Raw genomic sequence first — 25,742 nt, 5'->3', positions numbered from 1 at the left:
AAATTAGATAAAGGGCTGTTTATACGTTAATACAGTGTGGAGAGGGCTCTCTCATGTCTTTGCTTTTTGTTTTATAAACATAATGCAGTGATTGTGGTTGAGAATTGGTTTCAGTTGTCTCACTGTATCAATGCAATTGATAAGATTCTGGCTTATTTATCTGGTCTCTTTGTGCTTGTACTTTCACTCAACATTATTTCTTAGTGCAAAACCTCCAGAATTTTTAGTGGAAGTGTAGTGCTGATAGCTTTTGGGAAAATGTTATCAAGAATTTCTTTTGCAAATCCGTAAGATCTAACTTGATATCAAGGCTCACAGATGCCCAGACGAGCAGGTGTTCACTCTGAACAATTTGTTCTAAATCAATCACTCTGTCTTCTCAGAAAATGCTGTATTTTTATATAGTCAATTGATAGAAAATGCATTTAACTTTTGTCATTCATGTTCTGGTAGTTTCTAGACAAAAGTAGAGAAAAAGCATTTTAGGATTGAAAATGTATGCTGTTTGTAGTTCTGTTGATTTTAGTCATTGAATGCCAGAGAATAAATGAACAAGCAATAACTTGGATATCTCGTATTTTAGTTATTCTGCCAGTGAAAAGAAAGATGTATCGCCTTTTCATGACCTACATTGAATTAATTCCTATTTGTATGGGTTTCTGATGTGAAATACCAGTATTTATATCAACCATGAAGTATCTGTATTATAGCAGCATTTCCATGTGTTGTTCATCTCCTGTAAAATGTAGTATATCATTCATATAACTGTAAAAAGAGCTGTCTGATAAAAATATTTCGGAGTAAAGAATTGAAATCATCAGTTCATTATTATGATATTATAGGATACTCAAATAGCTGAATTATTGCACTCTTCACAAAAACGTCTATCAAAACATTTTGTCATTTCAGACATAAAGGACATACATCAACTGTATTTTTGTATTTATGTAAATTTTTGTATGAAGCAAAATGCTTTTTTCTACTTTTTTTTAAACTAAAACAAAACAAATAGTGGAAATGATTATCAGAAACCTATTTATTATTAATTCTCAAAAATGCATCTTGTAAAGTATTTGTTGATAGGACAGTCTTCCCATAGTTTTGAGATCCGGAAGTTCTAGTTCTGTGTTGTTCTTTCAATTTGTTCACACAGTAAGAGCAACCAATGCAGACAGTGACGTCTGTCATACTCCTGAGATATTTGAATAGACACCGTCTCTACTCATGCTATATTTAACAAAATATTTAATTTGCAATATTAATAAATATTTTTTCATTGTTTTCTAGGGTCCTTTGGAAAATGATTTGGTGGTACATGTGGCCCTGATAGCAGAAAGTCAGCGGTATGTGTTTACTTTTACTAAGAACGTATTTATTAATGAGGAATTGAACAGGAGATGTCTTAAATTTGCTATAAGTATTCAAGCCAGTGTAGAATATAACACTGCTACTCGTGTATCTGCCGCAGCGATAATTGTCAAAACTAAGGCTATTCTGTGATTTTTCATTAAATTTGTCATTATTTCATTCGTAGCCTACAAGTTTTTCTGAACACATATGGAATTCAAACTCAGACCCCCCAGCAGGTGGAACCAATTCAGATATGGGCTCAAAAAGAACTTGTCAAAGTAAGGAATTTTGCATTAAAATTACTTATCTGCCTATTCATTTCTTTTGTAACTATAGGAATTTTTGTCAGACTATTAGTCCTGTATCCCTTTAGGCTTGTTATCTACCTTTTTTGTGTTATTCTGATTCAGTTGCAAGACACTGGTCAGTTATATATGCCTAAGTAGAGATTAGTCCGAATGTTCTATTGTGTGATTAGACTTATTGCCTGAATCACTTTCAAGTAATAATGAATGAATAATGAAATTTAATAATATTGATAGCACGATAGAGTGAGTGAAACTTGATGGAATGAAAAGCAGATGGATTAGGACAATAGGCATATAATATAATTTTGTAGTGTGGCTCCTATAATAGGCAGTACACAGTCTTCTGCAACTTGTTTTTTTTGGTGTCCCTTAACTTGACTCTGTCCAGGAAATCTGGCGTTTAAACCCTTTTACCATTTAACTGAGCAGATTTAAATATTTACAGTGAAAAATTTCAGGAATGAAGGCCGTCTTCAGAATCCCCTTCATCCTCTGTGAAGGCTTAAAGCTTTCTTACCTGTACTCCCCTAATGGAGTGCTGTATCCTCTCACTTAAAAGGCTGGCCCTTTAGCACTTGTGTGTGCTGAGCCTAGCTGGGGATGCCATCTCTCCAAGTAGCTGCTAACAGCATGTGAACCCAGCAGTCAAAGATGAATGGGATCTACAGGCCACCCTGGTCCATTTTAGCACTCTCTTAGCACTACCATAGCCTCTCTTTTCTTCAGTCCTTTTTGGTACTTTATATATAGCGTTGAACATGTGCTTCAATTTTTCCATTGTTTTTTTTGTCCTGGAAATACAGTTAAATATAAGAGACTATGACAAATGCTCTAAATGATCCTATAGGTTGATCAGAAATTTTAGGTAAACTGGTCAATAGTCTAATAAAAATCTATATGACTACTGGGTGCCTTTTTACCTCCTTCTGATATATCTGGACCCTTGATCTGAAAAAAGCCTTGATAATAGTCCTGCTGTACATAAAAAAGCCTTAACCAGCTGCAGGGAACAGTCAGACAAGTAAGCTGGCCCAGAGTCACAGATGTGCACTTGATATAGTCATACTGCACCACCTGGAGTTTGATTGTGCATCAGGTACATAAAGCTCTTGTGTAACTTTAAATTATAGAAATTTTCTCAAATGAGAGTGATGAACTGTGAACATCTGGGGGAAGTATAATGAATGTATTTAGTTTATAGGTCCTGAAATTCCAGTCGTGGGACAAATCACTATGCCAGCCTCTCCCTCTGAAATCAGGATTGCATGGCTGATGCCAGTATCTGTATCAGAAGCCTGTAGGACACAATAAAATAAAACCAAAACTATAGAACAGCAACAGCTTTCGGGCTTCATAAGTCCCTGAGGATAGCTGGTGTACCAAAGCCTTGCTAGCTTATCCAGAAAAATGCTGACCCCGAATAATGGTATGTGGCAGAAAAAGGCACAGATGTGCAAAAAAGAAACAAATGGATGTGGGGAAGACGTTGATTCAGGAAAATCGGGGACTGAAAGTAGGACTATTGGGGATCATGTAAACAGATCCACAGAGTGGGGGTGGGGGGGGCAGAGAGGAAAAGGAAGAAGAGGAAAACAAGAAAACGGGACAAGATGCATACAAGTATAGGGGAAAAGTATATGCGTAGTGGAAGTACAGGAGAATAGCAGAGTGCTCCATAGGCATAGAGTGTTAGCAGGTAAGAGAACACAGGAACAGATGGTGTGGAAGACCCCTTTTGTTCAATTCACTCTCATAAATCAACCCAGCAGCCCAGTCTGCTGTCACAGCTGTTACTTGCTATTAGCAGCTTTAATGTTCCAGAATTGAAGGGCACATAAATCAAAAAAAAAAACAAACCTGCTTGAAGTAGCTGGGCTAGCATGAAACTGTGCTTTGGTTCAGGTTTCCTGATGCTGAATCCGAACTGACATTTTGATTGTCACAGATCAAGATGAAAAGCTATCACTAGAAGATGAAACTGCTTTAGTAGACTGTAGAACAACAGGAGACCTCAAGCTAAAGAAAAGTCTTCAAGGAAAGAGACAGTATTACAATACTGCTGGAGTTCAGCTTCTGTTAAGAAAACATTTTACGTTCTAGAGAAACGAAGGTCCTTTTTAGTTTAATTAAAACACAATTTCTGTTGCCATTCTTCTAGTCCCCATTATTTACCACAAAAGGGGTTCAACATTCTTTTGTTTTTGTTATGTATACATGAATTATTTAAAGCTGTTAATGTTTTACATCTTCATTCCTTTTCCACTTGAATATGGTTACTTAGTCTGGATGAACAGGTGATGTAGGTAATTTTCTTTATTTTCTTTTTTTAAAGAGTTCTTAGTATTAATGAAGAACAATGTATAATATCAGGGAGGTCCAAGCTGACAGCAATAAAAGCCTATTAAGCTTTACATAAAGACTGATCTTAGGAAAATGTTCTGAAGTTTTAGTAATGGTGGGTTCCTTATCTAAAACAGCCCAAATAAAGTGAGTAAAGCTATCTTTTTCTTTAACTGGTTCATTTATACTGTCTTGCTCAGAGCTTGGCTGAGTTTTTATGGTTTTATTCTCATACACTTTAATAAATGAAGATTATTTCTTTCCTATCAAAGGTTTACAAAATTAGACATATATAATTTAACTCAATAAGACTGAAGTGATGAATAATGAGACAATTCCCTTTTGCAGCCTCCCAAAATTATTGCTAGAAGGAGGGATGGGGAACTACTCCTGGCCTGGCAGCAGTGATGCGAGTTCCCTGGGGGAAACCCAATAGCAATAACGGCCACGTCATTAATCTTGCTTTCTATTTGCAGCAGAATGCATTCAGCTTTCTATGTGAGACCTGGTAGGAGCGTGAGAAAGGCTTATATACAGTTTTTCCTCAGTTTTCTTCATTCTTTCTCACAGGCTTACTTCCATTTGGGAGTCAATGACAAATTGGGATTATCTGGAAGACCAGACAGGCCTATAGGATGCCTTGGAACATCAAAGGTTGTTGCAAGAAATGTTTCTGTTCTTTTTATCGATGCATATTTCTGATAAACATTTAATTAGTCTCTGAATTATTTTAAAGAGAAATGAAATGTAATTTAATTTTATGCAAAGGTTCATGTAGTGTATTTTGCTATTATGAATGTGCATGATCTGTCTTACTCTTAAGCCATCATACATTTCCTAGACGTCCAGTTACAGTAATGCTTAGCCAGAGCAGGTTGAGTGGTGATGAAAGGAACTGCTTTAACTGAAAGAGAATGTAGATCTGCATCCCTAATGTTTTACCTTTTTTTTTTTTTTTTTAAATTCAGTTGTTTTACATTGGTTATCACTTTGATAGTTTCAAAATACTTTTTTTTTTTTGTTTGCCTTTTCAGCAACTGCAGTGCTTCAAATACTTGTTAATGGAAGCTTCCTCTCTTAACAGATTTATCGAATACTGGGAAAGACTGTAGTTTGCTACTCGATCATTTTTGATCTAAGTGATTTCTATATGTCCCAGGATGTTATGATGTTGATTGATGACATTAAGGTATTTATTTGTAACTTTTCTTTTGAGAAACTGGCTAAAACAGGGTCTGTAGAAGAGATAACTGTGAAGTTTGATAAAATAGAAGACTGAAAGGGGAACACTGTACGGTGTGTAGTCTACTAATATAAAAATACACTTGCAGTTTATGCTGGAAAATATATTGAGATGAATATCCTGTCAGCTCAGTATCAATTCTAGTATTATTGGACAAACTCACCCAATAATGACTGGGGATGCTGTAGTGCAGCAAGCAAATCATAATTTATTTGTTTTGGTCTTTGTGAAGGAAATAGGAAAGCATCACTCGGAGGAAATTCACTGGACTTTGCACAAAGATTAAACATTGCCTTCTTTGCTGAACTGTAGTAGGGCCCGCGGCAGCGTGAAGCTTCCGTGTCCACTCCCTTGTACTCAAGCAGCTGCTTCCAGTGTGGAGAAGGTGGCAGTGGTTATTCCCTGCTTGTGGCTTTGTAGTTCAAAACTGTGTTGTGCTTGTGTAGTTCAATACACTGCGCTCACTCTGGGTGATCAACAGCCGTGTTAGGATTTTTTTCAGAAAACTCGTGGAATAGCAGTGCTTGGAAGCAGCTTAAATTCATTGAAGAAATCTGTTAAGAGTTTATTAATGAAGGGGTTTTGAATCTTTTGGGCTTTTCAGTGCTGCTATTTTAAAATAGCTCTTCTCACATCCGTACTGCGTGTTCTGGCATGTTGTGCTTGTGGTGCTTGGGTTTTTTTCTGTGATTAACATATTATTTCTTGCCTAGAATGCACTGCAGTTCATTAAGCAGTACTGGAAAATGCATGGTCGTCCACTGTTTGTGGTACTTATCCGTGAAGACAATATCAGGTAAAGATAGATAAAAGCCTTATTTGCATTGCGGTATTTTCCTAATAGCAAGATTAACGGAGTTCTGTCTCAAATTTCAGAGGGAGCAGATTCAATCCAATATTAGACATGCTGGCAGCCTTTAGAAAGGGAATTGTTGGAGGAGTGAAAGTTCATGTTGACAGAGTACAGGTATGATGTTTTTCAAGAATGTTTTGTTCTTGCCCTCCAAGTATTGGTCAATGTATTCTTACTACTTTGGTTTTTTATGTGACTTTTAAGTATTTTATTTACTATCATAAAATTAAGGAGTCAAGACCCGAGGCATTTGGTACAGTTTTTGTTTTATCTCAGAAGAAATATGAGTTTATTTTAAATCTTTTTGATGAGGCTTTTGAAAGTGATAATTTCAGAAGGGATAAAAGTTATTTTTATGTTTAGCAATACCAGAGGATAAATCCACGATGTCAAGCATTGAGGGATTCCTTTTGATTAGGTAACTGAGGGGGTAAAAAAAGAAAGGTGCTTCACATATATTAGAATTCTCACAAGAACTAAGGTCTAGTTTTAGCATCTTTGCTATTTGAATTAAAGCAGGAATAGTTACTTAATTAAAATGTGGAAAGTACTGAGTTAGGTGCTGGTTTTAGATACTGACATGTGCCAGCTACTCTTTATACCTATTGAAGAACCCTCCTTGACACTGGTTTTCTTGTTCACTGGAAAATCATGAATTTGTAGATGAGCTGAGTCATTCATAAATTAAATACTTATAGCTGTAATGCTTTAAGATGTCCATGTAATCTTCAAATATTTATGTATTTCTAATGGTTACATATAGGTCATGTAGTCCTGTAGCAAATGCTGTTACTGTCCATGGAAAACCTTTCCTTTGTCTGCAGTGTTTACACGGTGGTTTGTTTATTTTTAAATTTAACTGCACTGACTGACTTGTCATGCATTTGATTAAAAATAGAATACGAATGTTTAATTGGCTTTAAGGCCAGTGGTCGATGTTGGTGATCAGTGCATTTACTGGTGGAGAACGGCATGCCCTCTCAGTCAGTTTAACTACAGTCTGTCAGTCTTACTGCACAGTTGTCACATTTTGGAAAAAGACTTGTTTCATTATGGGGGAGGATTTTGAAAAAGAACATCTTATTTGTGGTGTTTTCTTAAATAATTCATATATTCCTGCAAAATATGCATTGTATCTTTATGAATTGCATTCAGCCACTTCATTTAGATCCATATGTGTAAGCATGCCTAGAGGCAGAACATGTCTCGAATTGGGTGAATGCTCTTTTTTTCTTGTAAAATACACAAAATCTAATTAATTTTAAAATGTGTATGCTTAGAAGACGTAAAGGCCTTTCTTAGAAGAAAGGAGGATTTCCTAGGAAGCAGCTCCAGAAGTGGACGAGGTAAAGTTTCTTGCAACATACAAAGCCACTGAGAATTTTAGACTTCAGTATAGTAGCTCTTTTCTGATTTTTCACCTTCATTGTTTTCATGTGTTCAAGCAGATATGCAAGTGAAAAAATGAATACTAGCAATAAAAGCAAAGCAGGGTGTTTTTTATATTCGGTCATCTTGCAGTGTAACAGAACAAAATGTTACTGCAACTCGTGTACAATGAAAATGGAAGAGTTCACAAAACACAGTTTTATTTGGCTAACGAAAACCATCAAAAAGCAGTCTTAAAAATGCTGTAGTACAATACATTTCCTCTGGCAGTATATTAATAGGAGATTCATATAAATTTGGAGTGAAAGAGTTGTAGTGACTACATCAGATACATGCAATGTTGAATTTCAGGTATGCAATATTCTGAGACAGAAGTATTTGTAATCTGCATTTGATGTGCACACTTATGGCAGGCTTGCTTGGAGTAAGGAATGACTACAGAATAGGAAATTCTGCTGCCTTGTGTTTCCTTGAAACATCGCTGAGACTGACGGGAAAGCTGCCCATACTTCAGTGATCCCTGAAATAACGAGAGTTACATTCCAGAACATGAGTATTATGCAGGGCTCTGAGGAATGCAAATCCTTGATCTCAGGTGTTTTTATGATACTTGTCCTTTCGCGGGGGGTGGACATTGCAGGCAAAAGAACAGCAGAATGCCAGCAAAAGAGAGAGCAGCCCCGAGACTTCTGCTGTTTTAAGTGAGATCTTGAGAAAGAGGAAGAATACCCTGAAAGCATACAGATATTTGGACCTGTGGATAAAAAACCTACTTCCTCAGTGGAACCACCAGCAACATATTGAGATCAAAAACCAGCTATTTTAGTTCTATACATTTTCTTTTCTAATTTTTTTCATTTTTTATTTCAGACATTAATATCTGGAGCCGTCGTTGAACAACTTGACTTCCTAAGAATCACTGAAGCAGAAGAGTAAGGCTATGTGTAAATAATAATGATTAGCTATTTGATAATTAAAATATTTTCTGAACTATGAAGAAATGAAGTACTTATTTTTCAGGGCTCCTGTATTTAAGAGTTTGGAGGAGCTGGATCTTCCAAAACATTCAAAAGTCAAGCGACAGTCTAGTACTCCAAATGCTTCTGAACTTGAGCAGCAACCAGATGTAAATATTAATGACTGGAAAAACAAGTCAACATATGAGATCCTGCAGAAACTTAATGTAAGAAAACTTAGTAAAAATACAGTGTAACTTCATGCTCATGAAATGAGAAATTATGTGCTGGTATGCTTTTAAATGGCAGCCTACTGAGATCAACATGGGTGCTGTCACAGTTCCATGTTAAAATATAGCATAAAATGTCTGATGATCCTTTTTGTACTCAGAGAATCTTCCTCTTGAGAATCCTTCATCTTAACATCCTGCAACTTTCTGGCCCTTTTTATGGAACTGTTGGCTTCCATTTCTCCCAGCTACCCAAATCATCTTCTGGTAGTAAATGTCCGTCTAGAAGGGGATTAATTTGTCATGTGTCTTATGAATAGATATTTTATTGCTGGACTAAAACTCAAAAGACTTCAGCAACTGATGTTCACTCTGACAGACTGGAAGTCGCTTCATGATACCACAAGAAAGTGCCAGTCTGGCATTTTTTCTGTACTTAGAAGAAAACTAACCATAACTAGACCCCCGTGTTCAGTAGGAACACACAAAGTATTCTGCTTGGTCCCCTATGTTATTACAAGCATTTCTGCTTTAAATGACAGAACACCAGGAACAGAAACACCGAGAACAGAAAACCAGGAAACATTTCTGAGGCCAAGCCTCTGCAGGCAGCAGTGACGAGGATACAGTGTACATCAGATGTGCAATAGTTGTGTAGTCCCCTTAAAAACAAAGCTTGTAGACCTTTTTTTAGGTTAAAAAAAAAGGCCCTTTGGTTTCACTTGAAATATTTAATAGCTGTTCTGGTTTTGCTTCACTGAAAATCTGGAGACTATTTATAGTTATTCTGTTGCTCTTTTTTTTTAAGGACTGCAGTTGCCTAGCAAGCCAAGCATTACTCTCAAGTATATTGCTTAAAAGGGAAGGACCGAATTTTATCACCAAGGAAGGTAAGCGTTTCTCTCATTTGATGATTCTGAGTGAAGCAGCTGTATGTTTAGTTGTAATGAGCATGAATAATGGCTGTGTGTGCAAGCAGCTGTGTAGCTGTTTTCTTTGCCATTTAAAGCAATTTCTGCATTAAATGGGACATGCAAATTCATAGCGTGGTTGGGAATGAGCTGCTAAATATATGAACTCTCTTAGATTTGTGTAGGCTGGTGCTGTATCTGGTTATAATTCCGAACACATAGATATAAAAAATAGGGGATTTGACCTTGCATAGAAAACTGAAACCTAAGCCAACTTTGTGTCTATAATGTTTAGTCTGAACAATGTGAAGCTTTATAATGAAATTTTCTTTTACTTTGCTGTAGTCACACTTTAATTCAATATATCTATGAAGCTTACTCTAAGTTAGTGTGATGGCTTTGTATTAGACCACAGGGTTTAAATTCATGTAAAATATTTCAGAAAAGGCTACTGAGGCTTGCGGCTTTTATGCTGCAAGGTTTGGTGGTGTTTTTTTCCAAAGCCTGCTTATTAGCTGCCTTTGTATATATTAATACTCCTCAGAAAAAGAGGAATCTTAAAACCAAACACTATTAGTTATTCATCTAGTAGCGTAACTTACCACCTAATCTTTATAGAGCCCAGCTTCATAAGACAGCTAGTTCTTGTGAGGAGTTGTCATTTTGACAGAAATATACATTAAATCCATATTGCTATATTAATAATGTTATGGAAAACAGTGTAAAGTGGAATAAAACTCATTGGCTGAAACACAGCGCGTTGCTGAAATACAATGTGAATCGAAGTCATAGCCTGAATCTGAGCATTAGGCACGTGTAGCCTCTGAAGCAGGCATTTTTGCCGCTGGTACCTATACTGTTGTCGGGTTTCAAGAGCCTCAGTAGCTTTCTTTATTCCTTTTGTAGGTTATGTCCTTCTTTACTCTGAAAACAACTTAAGGCAGACTTCCTAACCTCTGTAAGCAACCAGCGTAACCTCTTTTTGATTATAATAATGAACTTTAAAACCCTCTTGAAACCACTCAGACGAAGAAGTACCGTTGTGCTTCTGACTGTTCACAGCTGACTTCTGTAGACCTTTTTGTGCTATCCCGTATGAAATCGTAAATGATGATGAACTTTTTAATATCTGCCTTGCATTAAACAGTCTGAGTCACTGACTAAGAGTTCCTGTCTTCCCTTGAGTGGGGATTACTGAGACTGACATTAAATAATCACACAATCAATAAAACATAAAAGAACCTTGGGTGTTCCAGCTGACAGATGCAGGCTATGATTTTGTGAGTCAGCTTCCACTCCTGTTGTTGTTATAGATGAACTTAATTGTTCACCAATAAGTGCCTGGCACGAAAAACTTGTCCATTTAATCTGAGAATTTAAAAATCTAGAAACTAAATGAAGTCTAATAAATAATGAAGTTTAAATGAAGTCTGAATAATGGAGTGGTTGCTGCCACTTTTAACATAAAGTTCCCCATGTGACCCCTGAGCAGTCGGAGGTGTTAGTATGGCAAGTTGATGCACTATGATCAGCTATGGGCTATCAAAAGAATAATATCTATGGTTCTGATTAATTAATGTGCTTCATGCCTTTTTGAATCCTGGACTGCTGACTTCTACTTAGAAGCAGCGCTTTTCCCATTTCCCGCCCTCTCTTTTTTTTTGTAGGTCATGTCTGTACAGCATGATGATACTTTAAAAGATAACACTGCCCAAAATGTTCTCTTTGGGTCTGTAGAACACACAATCAGGTTGGAGGAGTACTAAAGCGGGAATAGAATGTCTTCTGTGTCTGTCCAGTATTGCCTGTTATACTTTGATAATTAGCTTCACTGGTGTAGTGCTGTAATGCGCCTGATTAACAAAGCTGGCTCACAGTGTCACCCTGGTGTCTTTGGGGGCCACCTTACTGTGGTTATTCAGGGCAAAGCTACAAAGTGGTGAAAGAGATTCTCTTTCACACTCTCCCAACTTCCTATGCAATGAAAGTTTCCTGTCCCTTATGATTAACCAGGTGATCTATTGCTGATATACAGAGTTGAATACAACTTTGGGTATTGGCTACTACAAGCTTTGTCCAAACACAGCACCATTCTAATGCCCTACACCGTGAAGCACAAGACTTGCCAGTTGCTTCCTGCAGGTTTTAGCTCAACAAAGGGACGCAACAGTGGAGAAAATATCTACATTCTGTATACAAAATATGATTTGCAGTGTGAGGATGCACCTTTTTAGGCCAAATCTGACATAGATTGATTTTCCCCAATACATTGCCAGAGTAGATGATATCATAGGTCTCATATCTGCAAGTTTAGCTGAAATCTGGTTTGGCTTCTTGCGTAACAACATACAACTGGATGATTGGGCACTTGATTGTATCTACATTTTAGATGGTAAGCACAGTCAGTAAGAACTTTACTAAAGCTGATTAGAATTTGAGATCGTCAAATTTAGCATATTACTATTAAAAGAAACTCATGCATCTTTTTTCTTGGTGTTTTGATTGTGGTTTTTGGTTTTTTAAATGTCATTTAGGTACTGTTGCTGAGCATATTGAAAGAATCTATAGACGAGCTGGCAGCAAAAAACTGTGGTTTGTATATATATATCATGTTGGGTTTGTTTTATGCCATTTTGTTTTCCTAATGTGTGTTTAGAAAATAAAGCTGGATCCTTATACACTTAGAGTGGGGGGGAAAATACCCACAAAATTGTATTTTCATTGCAGCTGAAGATCTGGTCTTTAATGTTTTAAAAAAATAAGGGGTATTTTCTTACTGTTATCTTTTAAAATGTAAAAGAGTAATGAGCTGTGTTTTCTGAGAGCTGTTGCCCATGTACAGTTCTCGTTACATTCAAATAATGAGAAAAGAACACTCATACTCTTAGTTCTTACAAAGCATGATAAAATATTATCAGTAGTTTTCTGTAGCAAGACTGGTGATCAAATAGAAATCAGTTAAGTTGATACACTTGGAGGATTTGTTTACTGCCCCGAAATAATTTGCCTTGAGCCTGATTTGTCACAATAATTTTAAAAACTTTCAGCAAGTAGGTTGGTATTCATGTGTTTTTTATTAATTTCTCGCTGTTGGAGAAATGAATTGAGCCTGTCCTGAATTCTGTTCTCTCACTCTGTAACTGTTCCTAATAGACGCATCTGTAAATGCAGGGACTGCTTTTCATTTCAGTCTGTTCACACAGTTAAGTGGGCCTTTGCCAATAATAAGGTAGAACCAAAATACCTCGATGGTATTTTTTGTAAAGAATGAAAATCAAAAGTAATTTTAGAAACAAAACATGTAAACTGTTTTTCATTTCTCTTCCATGATTGCCATGTGACAAACATATAGGTTGGTGTTGCGCTACAGTGCTGCATTTGCACAGAAATTTTCTTCTTCTATAACCCCACATATTACTACTTTACTGGTACATGGGAAACAGGTAAAGTGCCCGAAAGTCTGAAATGGAGCTCTGTGAGATTTTTTTTTTTTTTTTTTTGCTTATTTGCATTTTGATAGTATCAGCTAATGCATTTTTTGAAAAGCTTTGCTCTTAAGAAGTGTGTAGCAGTTTTCACAGAAGTTGACGTCAACTTTAAGGTTTTTTTCCTAACACTATAAAATACTACAACTTGTTCGTTATCTCTGTAAGTAAATGATTCTTAGTAGCCTCAAAGCCTGCGCTAGGAAATCTCACAGTAGTTTTGTACTTTGTCAGCAAATGATTATTAAAACTATTTAAATCTTCAGCCATCAGCTGCATACATTAAAAAATGTTTCTCTTAGAAGTTACAGCTACTGTTTAAACCCAGCAGTTTACACGTCTCTTCTTTTCATGCTACACATGCAAAACATTACCTCAGCATGAAAAAAAACAAAACCAAGCCTTGGTGTCAGGTATTGACTTTCTCTTACAAAATCTTTCTTACTCTTCCTTAAATACCAAGATATCTTGCAAAGTGATGAAAATGTCACAAAAGAGAAACTGACATCTCGTATACCTGTCTGTTTTTGAGATGATGCTGAGGAAAGAACGACAAGCTTTTTATGGAGCTGGTAGTTTAATGAGTTCAAACTGACTTTATTTTTGATCCATTAACCCATGTCTAGTCTAAAAATTGAAAATCCACAGAAGATTACAAAAAATCTGATTTGAATTCCACTTTATAAATAATGTATGTATTTACGGAGTTAGTTTTGGGATCTCTGCTGCGGCAGACTTCAAACTTATAAATGAATTCATTAAACTAGCTTGTGATATGTAGTGGGATTGCTCTGTTTTCTGCCCTCAGGTCTGTTGTGCGCTTCGCAGCAAGTCTTTTAGGTAAACTAGTGGACAGCCTTGCACCATCTATTACTAATGTTTTAGTTCAGGGCAAGCAGGTAAGTCTTTACCCTTCAGAACTGTATTAAGGAATGGTAACAGAAACTAAGTAAATTGGCTTAATAATTTTGAAGGCCTCTGATGCTTCTTTTAAAAGTATCACATGGCTTAAAAAAATCCTTACCGAAGAAGAAAAATACAGAGAACATTAGGATGTATTTAATACTTGCATATGCTGCAGCTAATAAATTTACTTTTATGTAATGACAGAACAAGGCTGAAGGGAGTTCAGTGTCTAGGTAAGAAAGGAGGAGACATGATTTACCTAGCTTATGACATTTTCTATATATGCCCTCTGTTTCACGAAACCAGATGGAACCACATAATAAAAGCTTCTTTTTAAAACATACTAATGAAGATGCAGCCACTCTCTGTAATTGAGTGTAAGGCAACAGTTGGGTGGCAGTTGAGCAGAAAGTCGTTCAGGATTTTAGTTTTCTGTTCAAAAGTTTAATCATCAGTCCTATTTCCTGAGGAGAACTTTTTTCTCCCAGCATAGTAATTTTAATTAAGTTTTATCAAGAACTGTGTCCAGATAACAGTAATAGAATATTATGTATTTTCGTATTAAGATACGTACGTATGCATACTTACTTACATGCAGTGCTGTTGTGACAGATGTGTCTTTGTCTTACTCCAGACTGACACCTGAGTATGTGCTTCTGGCGCTACGCAGCTATAGAGGAAGCTGCACCTGCATGTAGCATGATTTTGAGCTGTTTATTTTCAACTTTTTAACCTAACTTGCCTTCATTGATCCCTTTATAATAATGATTTTTAATAGAGGAGAAAAAATAGCATTGCTGTGGTTTCTGACAGTAGATTAAAAGCAAATCAGAATTCAAAATTCCTTTTTTGTGGTTAAACAATGCAGTGCCAGCAACGTATTTTCGTAAAATGAAGGCCATAATCTTTAGGATGCTGTTAAAAAATTTGAAAATAAAACTATGTATTTAATTCTGAATTTTAAGTGTCCAACTAACAGTATTAACAAGTGTCAGTCATTGACATGAAATTATTTTCATATTGTGAAGTTTTAACAAGAAAAGCAGAGTTCATTAAGTTTGGTTTCTGAATTGCTTTGACAGTGCTTTTATTCCTGTCCATATCTTCTGAATTTTTCTCAATATACCGTAGGTGACACTTGGAGCTTTTGGCCAAGAGGAAGAAGTTATTTCTAATCCCTTATCCCCAGGAGTGATTAAGAACATAATCTATGAAAAGTGTCATTTACAAGATGAAAGAGAAGCCGTAATTCAGCAGGAACTTGTCATACACATTGGATGGATCATCTCAAATTCACCTGAGCTTTTCAGTGGCATGCTGAAGATACGAATCGGGTCAGTGAAGGATCTGTGGGTGTTCTTGCCACTAGTGCTGCAGGGGAACATACAACTTCAACAAAAGTTGTTGCTGCATTGTAAAAATGGTTTACGTAAGATGATGCAGCAAAACTTGTATACTTCAGTGCTACATTTCTAGGAAGCCTGCTTTAAATTAGTGTGCCAAAAGCAGGTACACAACTCGCCTCAAATTTTCTTGTCAACAGCATGAAGAGCAGCAGTCCTTGTCATGGCCCATTTTAAGCTTCCCTACTGCTAATACAGTGAACTATAGGATTTTTCGAAGCTTGATCCCTGTCGTGTTAGGGCTTTAACGCCAAGACCAGCACAGTGGTCTGTAGATGCATTCTGTAGAGCAAAGGAGCAGTGGCAGGCATGCTGCCTCCAGGGCACCCCGTCCTGCGGGCAGTTGTCAGGCAGCATGTTCTGCCTGGCTTTCCTCATGGCCCAGAAGACAGTGACTAGCTGCCCAATGGCACTGGGTTGTACCCCCAGCATAGACAAAAAGTTCTGTTAGCAGTGCAGTGGGGTGAAGGGGTTCTGGTTTAGGTTGCAACCGGCCTCATTTCCATACTTGAAATAATAGTCACTGGAACATATTAGCGGTGCTCCTGAGACAGTTTCCTGCCTGGCAGCAGACATACAGCACACTGTGCCATCCAGTTTCCCAGCTGCAGAGCTCGATACAAAGTCTGCTCACAGTTCGCTCTTTGTGCACGAGTAGCAAGACAATCTGTACAGAAATATTTTTAATCATATACTAGGTACAGATGTGTTGCATGTGCTTAAGGCTGGGAACTAGCACAAATTTCATAACTATTAAACATGTGGTTTGGACGTAGAGACCTAGAATAACAGATCATGCCAAACCAAACGCTGTTTTTTCCTTTACAGTGCCCCACAGGTAATGTAGATGCATATAGGGCGTGCTGTGGCCTGCCCGTATGGCTGGAGACTAAGGATGTACTGTACTGGCAGGGAGGGAAAAATCAAGAGGTGATGAGGACAGTGAAAGCTTTTACGGTTAGAGACTTTCAGGACTTGAGGAAGGAGAGAAAAGTGCAGTCTAGGGTTAAGGCTCCTGGATGAGGCCTTTAAAAGCTCTTTGCTCACTTGAGCAGTCATCTGTGTCATGTACATTTGGGGCAGATGGATGAAGGGTAGAGACTGCATAAAAACAAAAATCTAGGACAGATGCAGCACGAATTTGCTTCCCTTCCAAAAACCACATGATTCTTCTCCAGGTCAACATATGCTTCCAGTTGTGTTCTCTTGTTTCTAGTAAGCTCAGCTCATAATACAGCTTCATCTAAATCAGTCTTAAAATTCTGGCAACCATGAGCAACAAACCCCTTGCAAACAGTGTTTTGAGGGACTTAAACTAGTTCTTTTTCAGAGTTTCAGTGCAATTACATGCCTAAAAAGATGGCTTGTTCTTTTAGTATTGTCTGTAATGGGGCTTCAGGGTAAGAAAAACGTTCTGCGGTTCATATGTGCTTAACATTGCAGCTTTTCCTAAAATATGTTGAGGCACCAAGGTATACTTCTGATAGTGAATCTGACTATCTGACATATGGCAAAATAAAGACATTGTTCAAGAGCAGTTCTCTAAACAAAAATACTTAATTGTCTTGGTGAGGAAAAACCTGATTTGTCCTATAAGGTTGCTAAAAATGTCTTTTTGTTCTTCAAAAAACCCCAAATCAACCCCCTGTCAATTGAATAGTATCCCAGTTACAGACACTCGGCACTTTTTGACTGTGTATCAGCTACATAATTGTCCAATTCTGTACTGCATAGGTTAGGATAAGCTACACATAGCCTAGGGACCACAAACGTAAATCAAGTTTAAAACATCATTTACCTACTGGATTGTTCCATTCAGTTCTTTGATCAGGTGTTGGAAGTGCTGTGCTGGATTGTCATCATACTCCATGGTATCTGCATTTGCATTACTATCTACAGAAATGGTTTTTCACATTCAGGAAGAGACAAATGCTTTTGAATTAGCACGTCTTTGAAGAGGCCAGCTGCTGCTGACTGAGAGTCACATAGTTAGTGAGCATGCTTTAAAATGAGAACTCAATGTGTTCCATCTTCTGTATTTTTTTCATAGAGGAAAATATAGCATTTCGGCACTGAAGGCAGATGCTGGCCATCTTTGTAGCACACAAAATTCATGCTTCCTTTTCAGGAGTACATGCCAGTCATCATGAAACAAAACACTTTTCCAATCACCCGTGTTACATGTAATGTAATACAATTAATGCAAGTACATCGGTCCTTTTGCACTTAAATACTTTTTCTGTACCCTCTACAGATCCATGCCATTCTTCTTTCCTCACCTTGTTGTTTTCTAATGCTTTTGCAATTTGTATTTTCTTTCAAGATGAATGCTAGGGGTTTGATTTCTTTTATTTTGGTGTTCTTACCCGCTCCAGTGAGAAAAATTAACCTTCTCGAAGAAATGCTGTTCTAGTTTGCTTATGATTTGACTTAGTGTCTTGTTATTGATTCATTTTCAGGGTGTCATATTGAAGTAGTTCAAGTTCCTGACAGCCTTATTACTGTAAAAACCTCCAACCAACTGACTTCTACTCACCTTTTATCAGTGAAGAGTTCAGGAGGAGGTCCACTCTTGACTTCGCTCTCTTTTGCAGGGTGCTGCAAAGTGAATGACTTCCACGCAGATGCATTTGAGTCATAAGTGAAAAATGAAACAATCCCTAAGCCAGTTCTGTTTGTTACTATTGGTAACAGTAGGAGGATGCTATTCGCCCACTAAAATAAATGAACATAGTGTGTTCTGGATAATGTAATACATCCATGTTGCCTAGTATTCTCTTATATATTGCACCTTCAATTAATGGTCCTACGAACCTCAAATTTAAAGCAATGGTGAATCAGTTGCCCTGACATCTCAGAATTCTGTCTCGTTACTAAGAATCCTTCAGAAAAGATTGTGGCTTGACTTACATAAATGAAAACATTCTGTACCTTGTAGGCTAAATAATTCAATGCCTGTGGAACATGGCTATATTGATGATGAGGTAGCTCTCTTAGGAATGCTCTGCATTTTCTGATAAACACATTTAAGCTCTTTGATGTAATCAGACTTGATCAGGTGTTATAGGATGGACTGTTTGAAGAAAAACTAGTTTAAAGTTTCTTTTCTCTTTTGATAGTAATAGCTACTTGAACTGAAGCAATGAAGATGGTAAGAGACTGAGCTCTGTGCTTAGTTACCTCATCTCAGATGTATCTGTGCATTATTTAATCTTTGATATTATTAGAGACTGTAACACTGTTTTTCTATAACATGCAGAATAAAATTCAGCAATTTCTTGCAGTAATTTGCAAAGTTCTGCCTCTCTGATACCCAAGGCTGAAAAATTTTCACTATTGCATATTTTTATTTAATCGAATCTTTTCTAAAGGATGTAGCGAAAGAAAAGTGTGATAGATTGTAAAAAGGAATTTAATTTCAAAGGCTAAAACTATAAATAAGCCCTGAGGTCTTTTTAAATGTAAAATCAATTAATTTTTTATGGTTTTTTTACTCATCAGCAAAATGTATATACTGTCAGAGCGTAATTTTGAGTAGGAATTTTAACATCAAAAGGCAGGTAAATGTTTGTCTTGGTGAACATCAGACATAGGTAAATATGCAGTCAAATATATCTTCCCTAAGAAAAGCATGTTTCACAAACGTTTCTTAAAATCCATGCATTATCCTTTTTAGTTTGTTGCATATTACAAACACAAAATGTGAGTAAATTCCACAACACAGTAAGACTAGTGCAATATTGTTTGATATTTTATACATGTTATGACAGCCAAATAGCTGCAATTCTTATGAGCTATTTTATTAGACTAACTTTTCATATGTGGAAATCTTATATTTAATTAATAAATGTTTTCCTCCCTTTATTTCAGATGGATTATCCATGCTATGAAACATGAATTAAAAATTCGCGCTGGGAATATGCCAGCCAAGGACTTATACCAGATGTCCCCTAGTGAAGTGAAGCAGCTTCTGCTGGATATTCTTCAACCACAGCAGCAGGGGAGGTAATGAGATGTGTGAGTCTGCGGCACCTGTTTTCATTCATAATAGCCTGCTCAAGTAATTTTAATTTCTGAAATACTTTGTATACATCTGAAATCACCAGGCATCTGCAATAAGTAATACACTTACTACACAGGTGGCAAAAATGCACCTTTTCATCTTTATCTATGTGGAAGTCTTACTTCATTGCACTAAATGTTATCCTTCAGCAGTAATGTGAAGGATTATATCCTGTGATGGGAAAGGATGCAAAAGTTACTTATAATGTCTACTTAAGTAACTTGTAAGAACCGTTTGTCTGCTGTTCAGTGTCCTCTTTCTTCTAGCTTATTGTGTGAATTAAAAACAGACATTCTGTAGGATATTCAAGAAATAGTGGTGCTGACTGAAACTTGTAATCTTTTCTCCAAGCTGTAACTAGCTGCCAAAAAGAGCATTCATGGTGAGACAAAGTGTTGAAGACTGTTCTGGTTTGAGCTAAAGCCCAACTAATTCTCTTACTTTGCTGAAAAGCCTTGTCTTAGTAATTTAATTTTGTGAAAGTTAACCATGTGTTTTTCAGACAGTGTCTGTCTCTAGAAGTGATAACACTTAAAATTTATGATTATCACAAAAGTAAAATGGCATTAGTGTGCAGAAAGGTCTATTGTATGGTAGTATGATAGATGTTAACATTCTAGCGAATACTATTTTTTTTCAATGTGTATAAACTTGGCTGTCATAGGTACCACAGAGTTGGTTTAACTATGTTTTAGTTTATGGTGACTTAAATTGATTAGGCATGATGAATTCGGCCTACCGCTGTTACGGGCACTGCATTGGATAGATTTCATAGTTAATTCTTCTACTGCAGTTACATAAAGCACAAGTACACACATAAGCTGTATGTGGTGAGCATCTTGATTTTGTTTGCTTTACAGCGTAACGTACCAGAAAGCGCAATGTATACTGAATATGCATCATTAATATGTGTTTGATGTCACTGCTTACCTTGCTGACTTACACCACAGAAAATGGCTTAGTTCTGCATCTCTAAAAGTTTTTTACTTTGAAGTTCTCCATTTAATTTGTCCACAGAGGCTGGCTAAACCGAAGACACATAGACGGTTCTCTCAATCGAACTCCTCCTGGATTCTATGATCGGGTGTGGCAGATTTTGGAGAGAACTCCTAATGGCTTAATAGTTGCAGGGAGATTTTTACCCCAGGTAAAACCAGCAGAGATTTTCGGTTATTTCTGCTCTACCTGACTATTAACGGTGAATTATTTTATCATTAATGTTTATTTTATGCCATAATGTATTACTTAAGGTAATAGTTCCTGTCATGATTTTAAAAAAATACTGTTTTCAAGTTTTCTTTTTTGTTCCCAGTAAAATATAAGTAGAATGGAATGGAGTTATTTCTATTAAAATGTGTTCATAAAGCATAAGTCTAGAAGATCCTTTCCAAGTCATGTACTTTGAAATCTGCTCCCTTTTTGATCCTAGAGTTGTCGTATAATACTCTTGGTTGAGTATTATGTATTCAACAAGCAAATAGGCTCTGCCTGGGGTTGTTTTGATTTAATGCAAATAGGTTTTGAGTAAATGTATTATTTTTTTTTCAGCAACCAACCTTATCGGATATGACAATGTATGAAATGAATTTTTCCCTTCTAGTTGAAGATATGCTGCAAAATATCGACCAGCCGGAATACAGGCAAATTATTGTAGAGGTCTGTGGCCTACTATGAATGAAATTTCATAATGTAGTAACTGAGGCTCAAATAGTTGAAGAAACAATATATTAAGTATAAACATTTCTTTCAGTGGTTTTTCCATAGATTTTGTATGATTAAACAGGTTCCTGTTAACATGTTTGGAATATACTAAGTTTTCATGTTCTTCCTCTTTAGTAAACGGATTAATTATTAATGACAGTGCCAATATAATTAGGTCACAGAAGGTAAAAACTAATAAGAATAATATTTCCAAAGTAGCTTTCCTTCGAGTCCCGAGCCTGTGCCTTTTCATAACAGTTTTGTAGGCCTAGGCCGAAATTACTTTCAAATATCAATTTGCCATTTAATAGATTCTTCGTGCCCATTTTGGTGAGGCTGTCTGGTAAGTTGCTTTATGCTATCAAATCAACCAACTTTGAGCGTCCTTATGTTCCCAAATATAGCAGTAAAGCAAGAGGCTGTTTAAACTACTTCCCTACCAGTGCACATCCCGTATACTTTTGGAACAGATGAAAAGCATCTGTACCCTTGGTAATTGACATATGTGCTGTCAGCAGCGTTCATTGTTAGTTCCGAAGCATATGCCTCTGGTGCTTGTGAGTATTCCTCGACAGTGAAATCAAATCTATCCCAATTTTGGCTAACAACTACTGGTCATGGTTCTTGGTGGAACATCCCTAATTTTTGCTGAAAGATAACACAAATATCAAAACCCAAGATGATCAATATAGACTTTGCGGCCCACTTGTACTTATTATGGCAAGTTACACATCGTGTTCACCTTCCTACTGTAAACCTCTTTCAGATATAAGGAACGTAAATTCTCTTGAACTGAGACTTATTGTTGGTGTCCATTGACTTTAAACTTTGTCTATTGTGTCTAATGTCTATAAACTTTGTTATAGTATGATTATACAAATTACATACGTGATTATGCCTCAAATGCTGAGGCTTTAGTGTTTGCTGCTTTTCACCCTCTCTGCTGGCTGAGCACCAGCATTTGTGCAGCCACACTGTAACTGAATAAACTGGAAAATAACTTCCCTGGCTCCCAGCAAAGTTAGATGTTAACGTCAATCATTTTAACAATGCCATTCACTAGGTAGTCACCAGAAATTGTAACCTTTCATAAAAGCCTACTTTTTCAGTGATTCTTCTATCAAAGTCAGAATTCTATTATCTGTGCACTATTACCTGTGCCATTATTAAATGGCTTCCCGGTTGAAACAAGCACATTCAGTTATTAACAGGGCTGTTATGTCACCTGAATTTTAACAAATCAAATTTAAAGTCTCACAGTCTTTTTCTGCCTTCCAGTTGTTGATGGTTATATCTGTTATTTTGGAGAGAAATCCTGAGCTAGAGTTCCAGGACAAAGTGGACTTGGACAAAGTGGTGCAAGAAGCATTTACTGACTTTCAGAAAGATCACAGCAGTACAAATGGAGCTGAAAAACAAGTGAGTAAGATAATACTGTCTTGCATATAAACTTACTATTCTTATCGAAGTTAGTTACAAATGTTCATTCTGTGTAGTTCAGAATAAAAAAGAATTGATAGGAGTTCAGAATGGAAAACAAATAATAAATGAATACACCCAAGTGCTGCAACAGTTTGCAAGGAGCCTTTAAGCAGAGATAAAAGATGTGTATGTACTTTATTGATGAACTGTAAATTCAAAATGGTATGGTGAAGAGAACATTTATGATGTTCCATAGCACTGAAATAGTTCTAATACTCTCTAAAGGAGAAGGAATTATTTAAGAATTAGTTAGGTCAGAGAAGAGTAAAAATAGCAAAAAAAAAAAAAAAAAAAGGGAACTGTGAACTTTAATCTTGTGTACACAGGTAGCAAGAAAGGAGGGTAATGACTTTGCAGTTGCAGCCATAGCAAAGTAAGACTTACCATCCACATAAATGGCTGTTAAATGCCAGCTCCACACAGTATCTTGAATATGCTACCAAGTTCTCTGACAAGCTGGAAACTCCTGACAGCTATGAACAGGAAGAAAAATCCCATGTAAAACCCAGTATTCCCTGGTGCTGCCCTAGCCTCCATTAAAGTGATGGATCTTTTTTCCAAGCCTAGATCTACTTAGAATGATGCCTTTTTGTCTTTTAGTAAGAAATCCCAAATTATAGTTGTGAATAGTATATTTAAGGCTGTTGCTTAAACCCGACTTTCCCATATTCCCAGGTATATGCTCACTGGTGGTTAATTGTAGCCTACTTATGATTATTCTGATGATATTCTGTCTCAAGTTCTCCTTAACAAACTCCTAAGTCGTCTGAACTATGCTCTTTCGTTAAACTGACTTGCAAATATTTGAACTTTTTAAATTCCCCATTAACATGTAATAAATGTCAGTATTTACTCCATAATTTCAAAAACATCCTGAACCTACAGAAGACTAATATTTTCACCACACAATCTCTGCCTTTGATTTAATGAAAGTAACCAATTTCCTTAATTAATGAGTGGAACTTTTACTGTAGTAGCCACTATGTAATTTTGATTAAACAGATATTTTAACATCATTAACTGTGCAAAACAGGTGTCCAGTGAAGGAAAACTATTTTGTTAATGTGATTAATGAATTAGTTCACGTGCTACCTGTAGTTTGGTTCTAACCAAACATTTTTGTTTGGAAACATTTTTCCCCCCAGATACATCTTTAGTCAGTATCTCTCCATGTGCACCTAAAGACCTGGCTCACAGCCATGCTGTGGCAGCACAGTGCAATACGAGACAGTAATCATGTAGCTGTATCTCTTAGGAGAGCAGTTGTTCTCCGAGACCTGTTACTTTTTTTTTTTTTTTAAAAATATTAAGAAGATGATGTCTGTACAGGACTGGAGAAATCAGTAAAGATATATCGGCAATACATTTTAGTGATCTGTTTTCCACATGTTCAGGTAAGTAAGTATACGTGGGAGATTTCTGAATATTGAGCAGAATTGTGCTGCAGCTTTAGAGTCTGAACAACGCATTTGCATTTCTAAAATATTTGCGATGCTAGTCTTGTTCACCTGTGCTCGCCTGCTCTACAGCAAAGGTACTAATGGAAACGTCTTACCCCTCTCCTGCAGGGTGACATGACCGCTTTCTACAACACTCACCCAACTGGAAAGAAGGGAACTTGCAGCTACTTGAGTAAGGCTGTGATCACTTTATTGCTGGAAGGGGAAATGAAAGCAAGCAATGATGATCCTTGTACCATTAGCTAAAGCTTGAAACACGACATAGGAATCATTGCTTTATTTAGCATTCTGTGTGATTTCCATACATATATTAAACTACTGTTTTGAAGAGTAGCCCTGGCTAGTAACACAAATGCAAGTGCCATTAAGGATACTAAGTGCCACCTAATTATTTTTTTTTAAACTATGCAGCATGAAACTCTGAGCATATGAAGTTAGTACTATAATAGGTGATTAAGTTGAATGGAATTGTATTTATGATCTTAAAATAAATTACGCATTTAACATAGTTGGTAACTTCAAGAGGAACGCAGTATGAGATTTTTGTCTTTATATCTCTATTTATTTGTAGTTACAAACAAGTTTATTGTAAATTCTAAATGAAATTCAGAAAATACCATCATTAACATGCATACCAATCTGTGGAAATATGAAAATTGGATTTTTTAATTATTATTTCACACAAATTGGAGGTGAAGGTAAAGTAGTTGTTATTCTCTAAAGTTTTTCTTTTCAGTTGATAGTGTACATTTACTTTTCTTTTTATTTTCCAGTTGATAACAATATACAGCTTTCATCCTAATAGAGCAACTTTTTATTTCTAGCAATAAATATCACTGCAGTTTCCCAGCTGTTGCCTAAGCATCTATAAGTTAACAAGGTAAATGCATGGCAACCAGATAGGAGTTTTTTTAAAAATAGGACAAACAAGATGTATTTAAAATTAACATCAATGAAGGAAAAAAAAAATGTTCTATTACATAATCTATCAAGCTTTAGAGAATTCAAGATACATTTCTTTATCTCTAAATTGTGTGAAAACACTGTTTTCTATATGCTTTATTTTGGTGAAAGTAATAAAAAGCAAATGCTTATGAAAAACTGTGTCCATAAAAATACTTGAAGTTACATGCAGAAACTCCTGTTGGCTTTATTGGCAACATTTAATGTGCCACTGGACTCCCCTGGAAAACAAGCTTCAAGCTCTTCAAATAGCAGTCAGTAGGACGCCCTGGGATATGGTCCTCAGGGACAAGGAAGCAGAACAGAGCTGGTAAATATTTAAGGATGCTTTCCATGAGGTGCAAGAGCGCTCCGTCCCCAGATGCAGGAAATCAGGCAGGGAAGGGAAGTGACCAGTGTGGCTGAGTCAAGACCTGCTAGTCAAACTGAAGAGCAAGAGGCAACTGCACAGGCAGTGCAAGCAGGGGCAGGGAACCTCAGAAGAGTACAGGGACGCTGCCCATTTGTGGAGGGATGGAGTCAGGAAGGCCAAGGTGCAGCTGGAGCTGAACTTGGCAAGAGAAGCGAAGACTAACAAAAAGGGCTTCCACAGGTATGTAAACCAGCAAAGGAAGGTTAAAGAAAGCATAACAAAACTGACGGGTGAAAATGGTGACCTCGTGTCAAAGGACGAGGAGGCAGCTGAGGTACTCAACAACT

The 25,742-nt window shown here is 36.7% G+C and overlaps 1 protein-coding gene across 3 annotated transcripts in view; it reads left to right on the top strand.

The window, feature by feature from the left end:
* The window catches only part of PHKB (phosphorylase kinase regulatory subunit beta), a 61,977-nt gene extending 36,897 nt beyond the window's left edge, over nt 1–25,080 (top strand). The window contains exons 15-31 of one of the 3 annotated variants that reach the window (XM_054079104.1): nt 1,288–1,343; nt 1,535–1,628; nt 4,569–4,652; nt 5,083–5,187; nt 5,955–6,037; nt 6,118–6,208; nt 8,354–8,415; nt 8,504–8,666; nt 9,478–9,559; nt 12,115–12,172; nt 13,874–13,964; nt 15,103–15,305; nt 19,245–19,379; nt 20,455–20,584; nt 20,986–21,093; nt 22,417–22,557; nt 24,189–25,080. In XM_054079104.1, coding sequence (XP_053935079.1) covers nt 1,288–1,343; nt 1,535–1,628; nt 4,569–4,652; nt 5,083–5,187; nt 5,955–6,037; nt 6,118–6,208; nt 8,354–8,415; nt 8,504–8,666; nt 9,478–9,559; nt 12,115–12,172; nt 13,874–13,964; nt 15,103–15,305; nt 19,245–19,379; nt 20,455–20,584; nt 20,986–21,093; nt 22,417–22,557; nt 24,189–24,326 — 1,824 coding nt within the window. In that variant the 3' untranslated portion in view covers nt 24,327–25,080. Of the gene's footprint in view, nt 1–1,287; nt 1,344–1,534; nt 1,629–4,568; nt 4,653–5,082; nt 5,188–5,954; nt 6,038–6,117; nt 6,209–8,353; nt 8,416–8,503; nt 8,667–9,477; nt 9,560–12,114; nt 12,173–12,932; nt 13,024–13,873; nt 13,965–15,102; nt 15,306–19,244; nt 19,380–20,454; nt 20,585–20,985; nt 21,094–22,416; nt 22,558–24,188 lie in introns of all 3 variants that reach the window. The other 2 variants (XM_054079103.1, XM_054079105.1) reach the window with 2 other exon arrangements.
* Nucleotides 25,081–25,742: the final 662 nt, after the last annotated feature.

Source organism: Cuculus canorus, chromosome 13 (assembly GCF_017976375.1).
Source record: "Cuculus canorus isolate bCucCan1 chromosome 13, bCucCan1.pri, whole genome shotgun sequence".
NCBI classification, from domain to species: domain Eukaryota; kingdom Metazoa; phylum Chordata; class Aves; order Cuculiformes; family Cuculidae; genus Cuculus; species Cuculus canorus.
The sequence above is the reverse complement of the archived record's forward strand: the minus strand, read 5'-3'. Positions and strand labels throughout refer to the sequence as shown.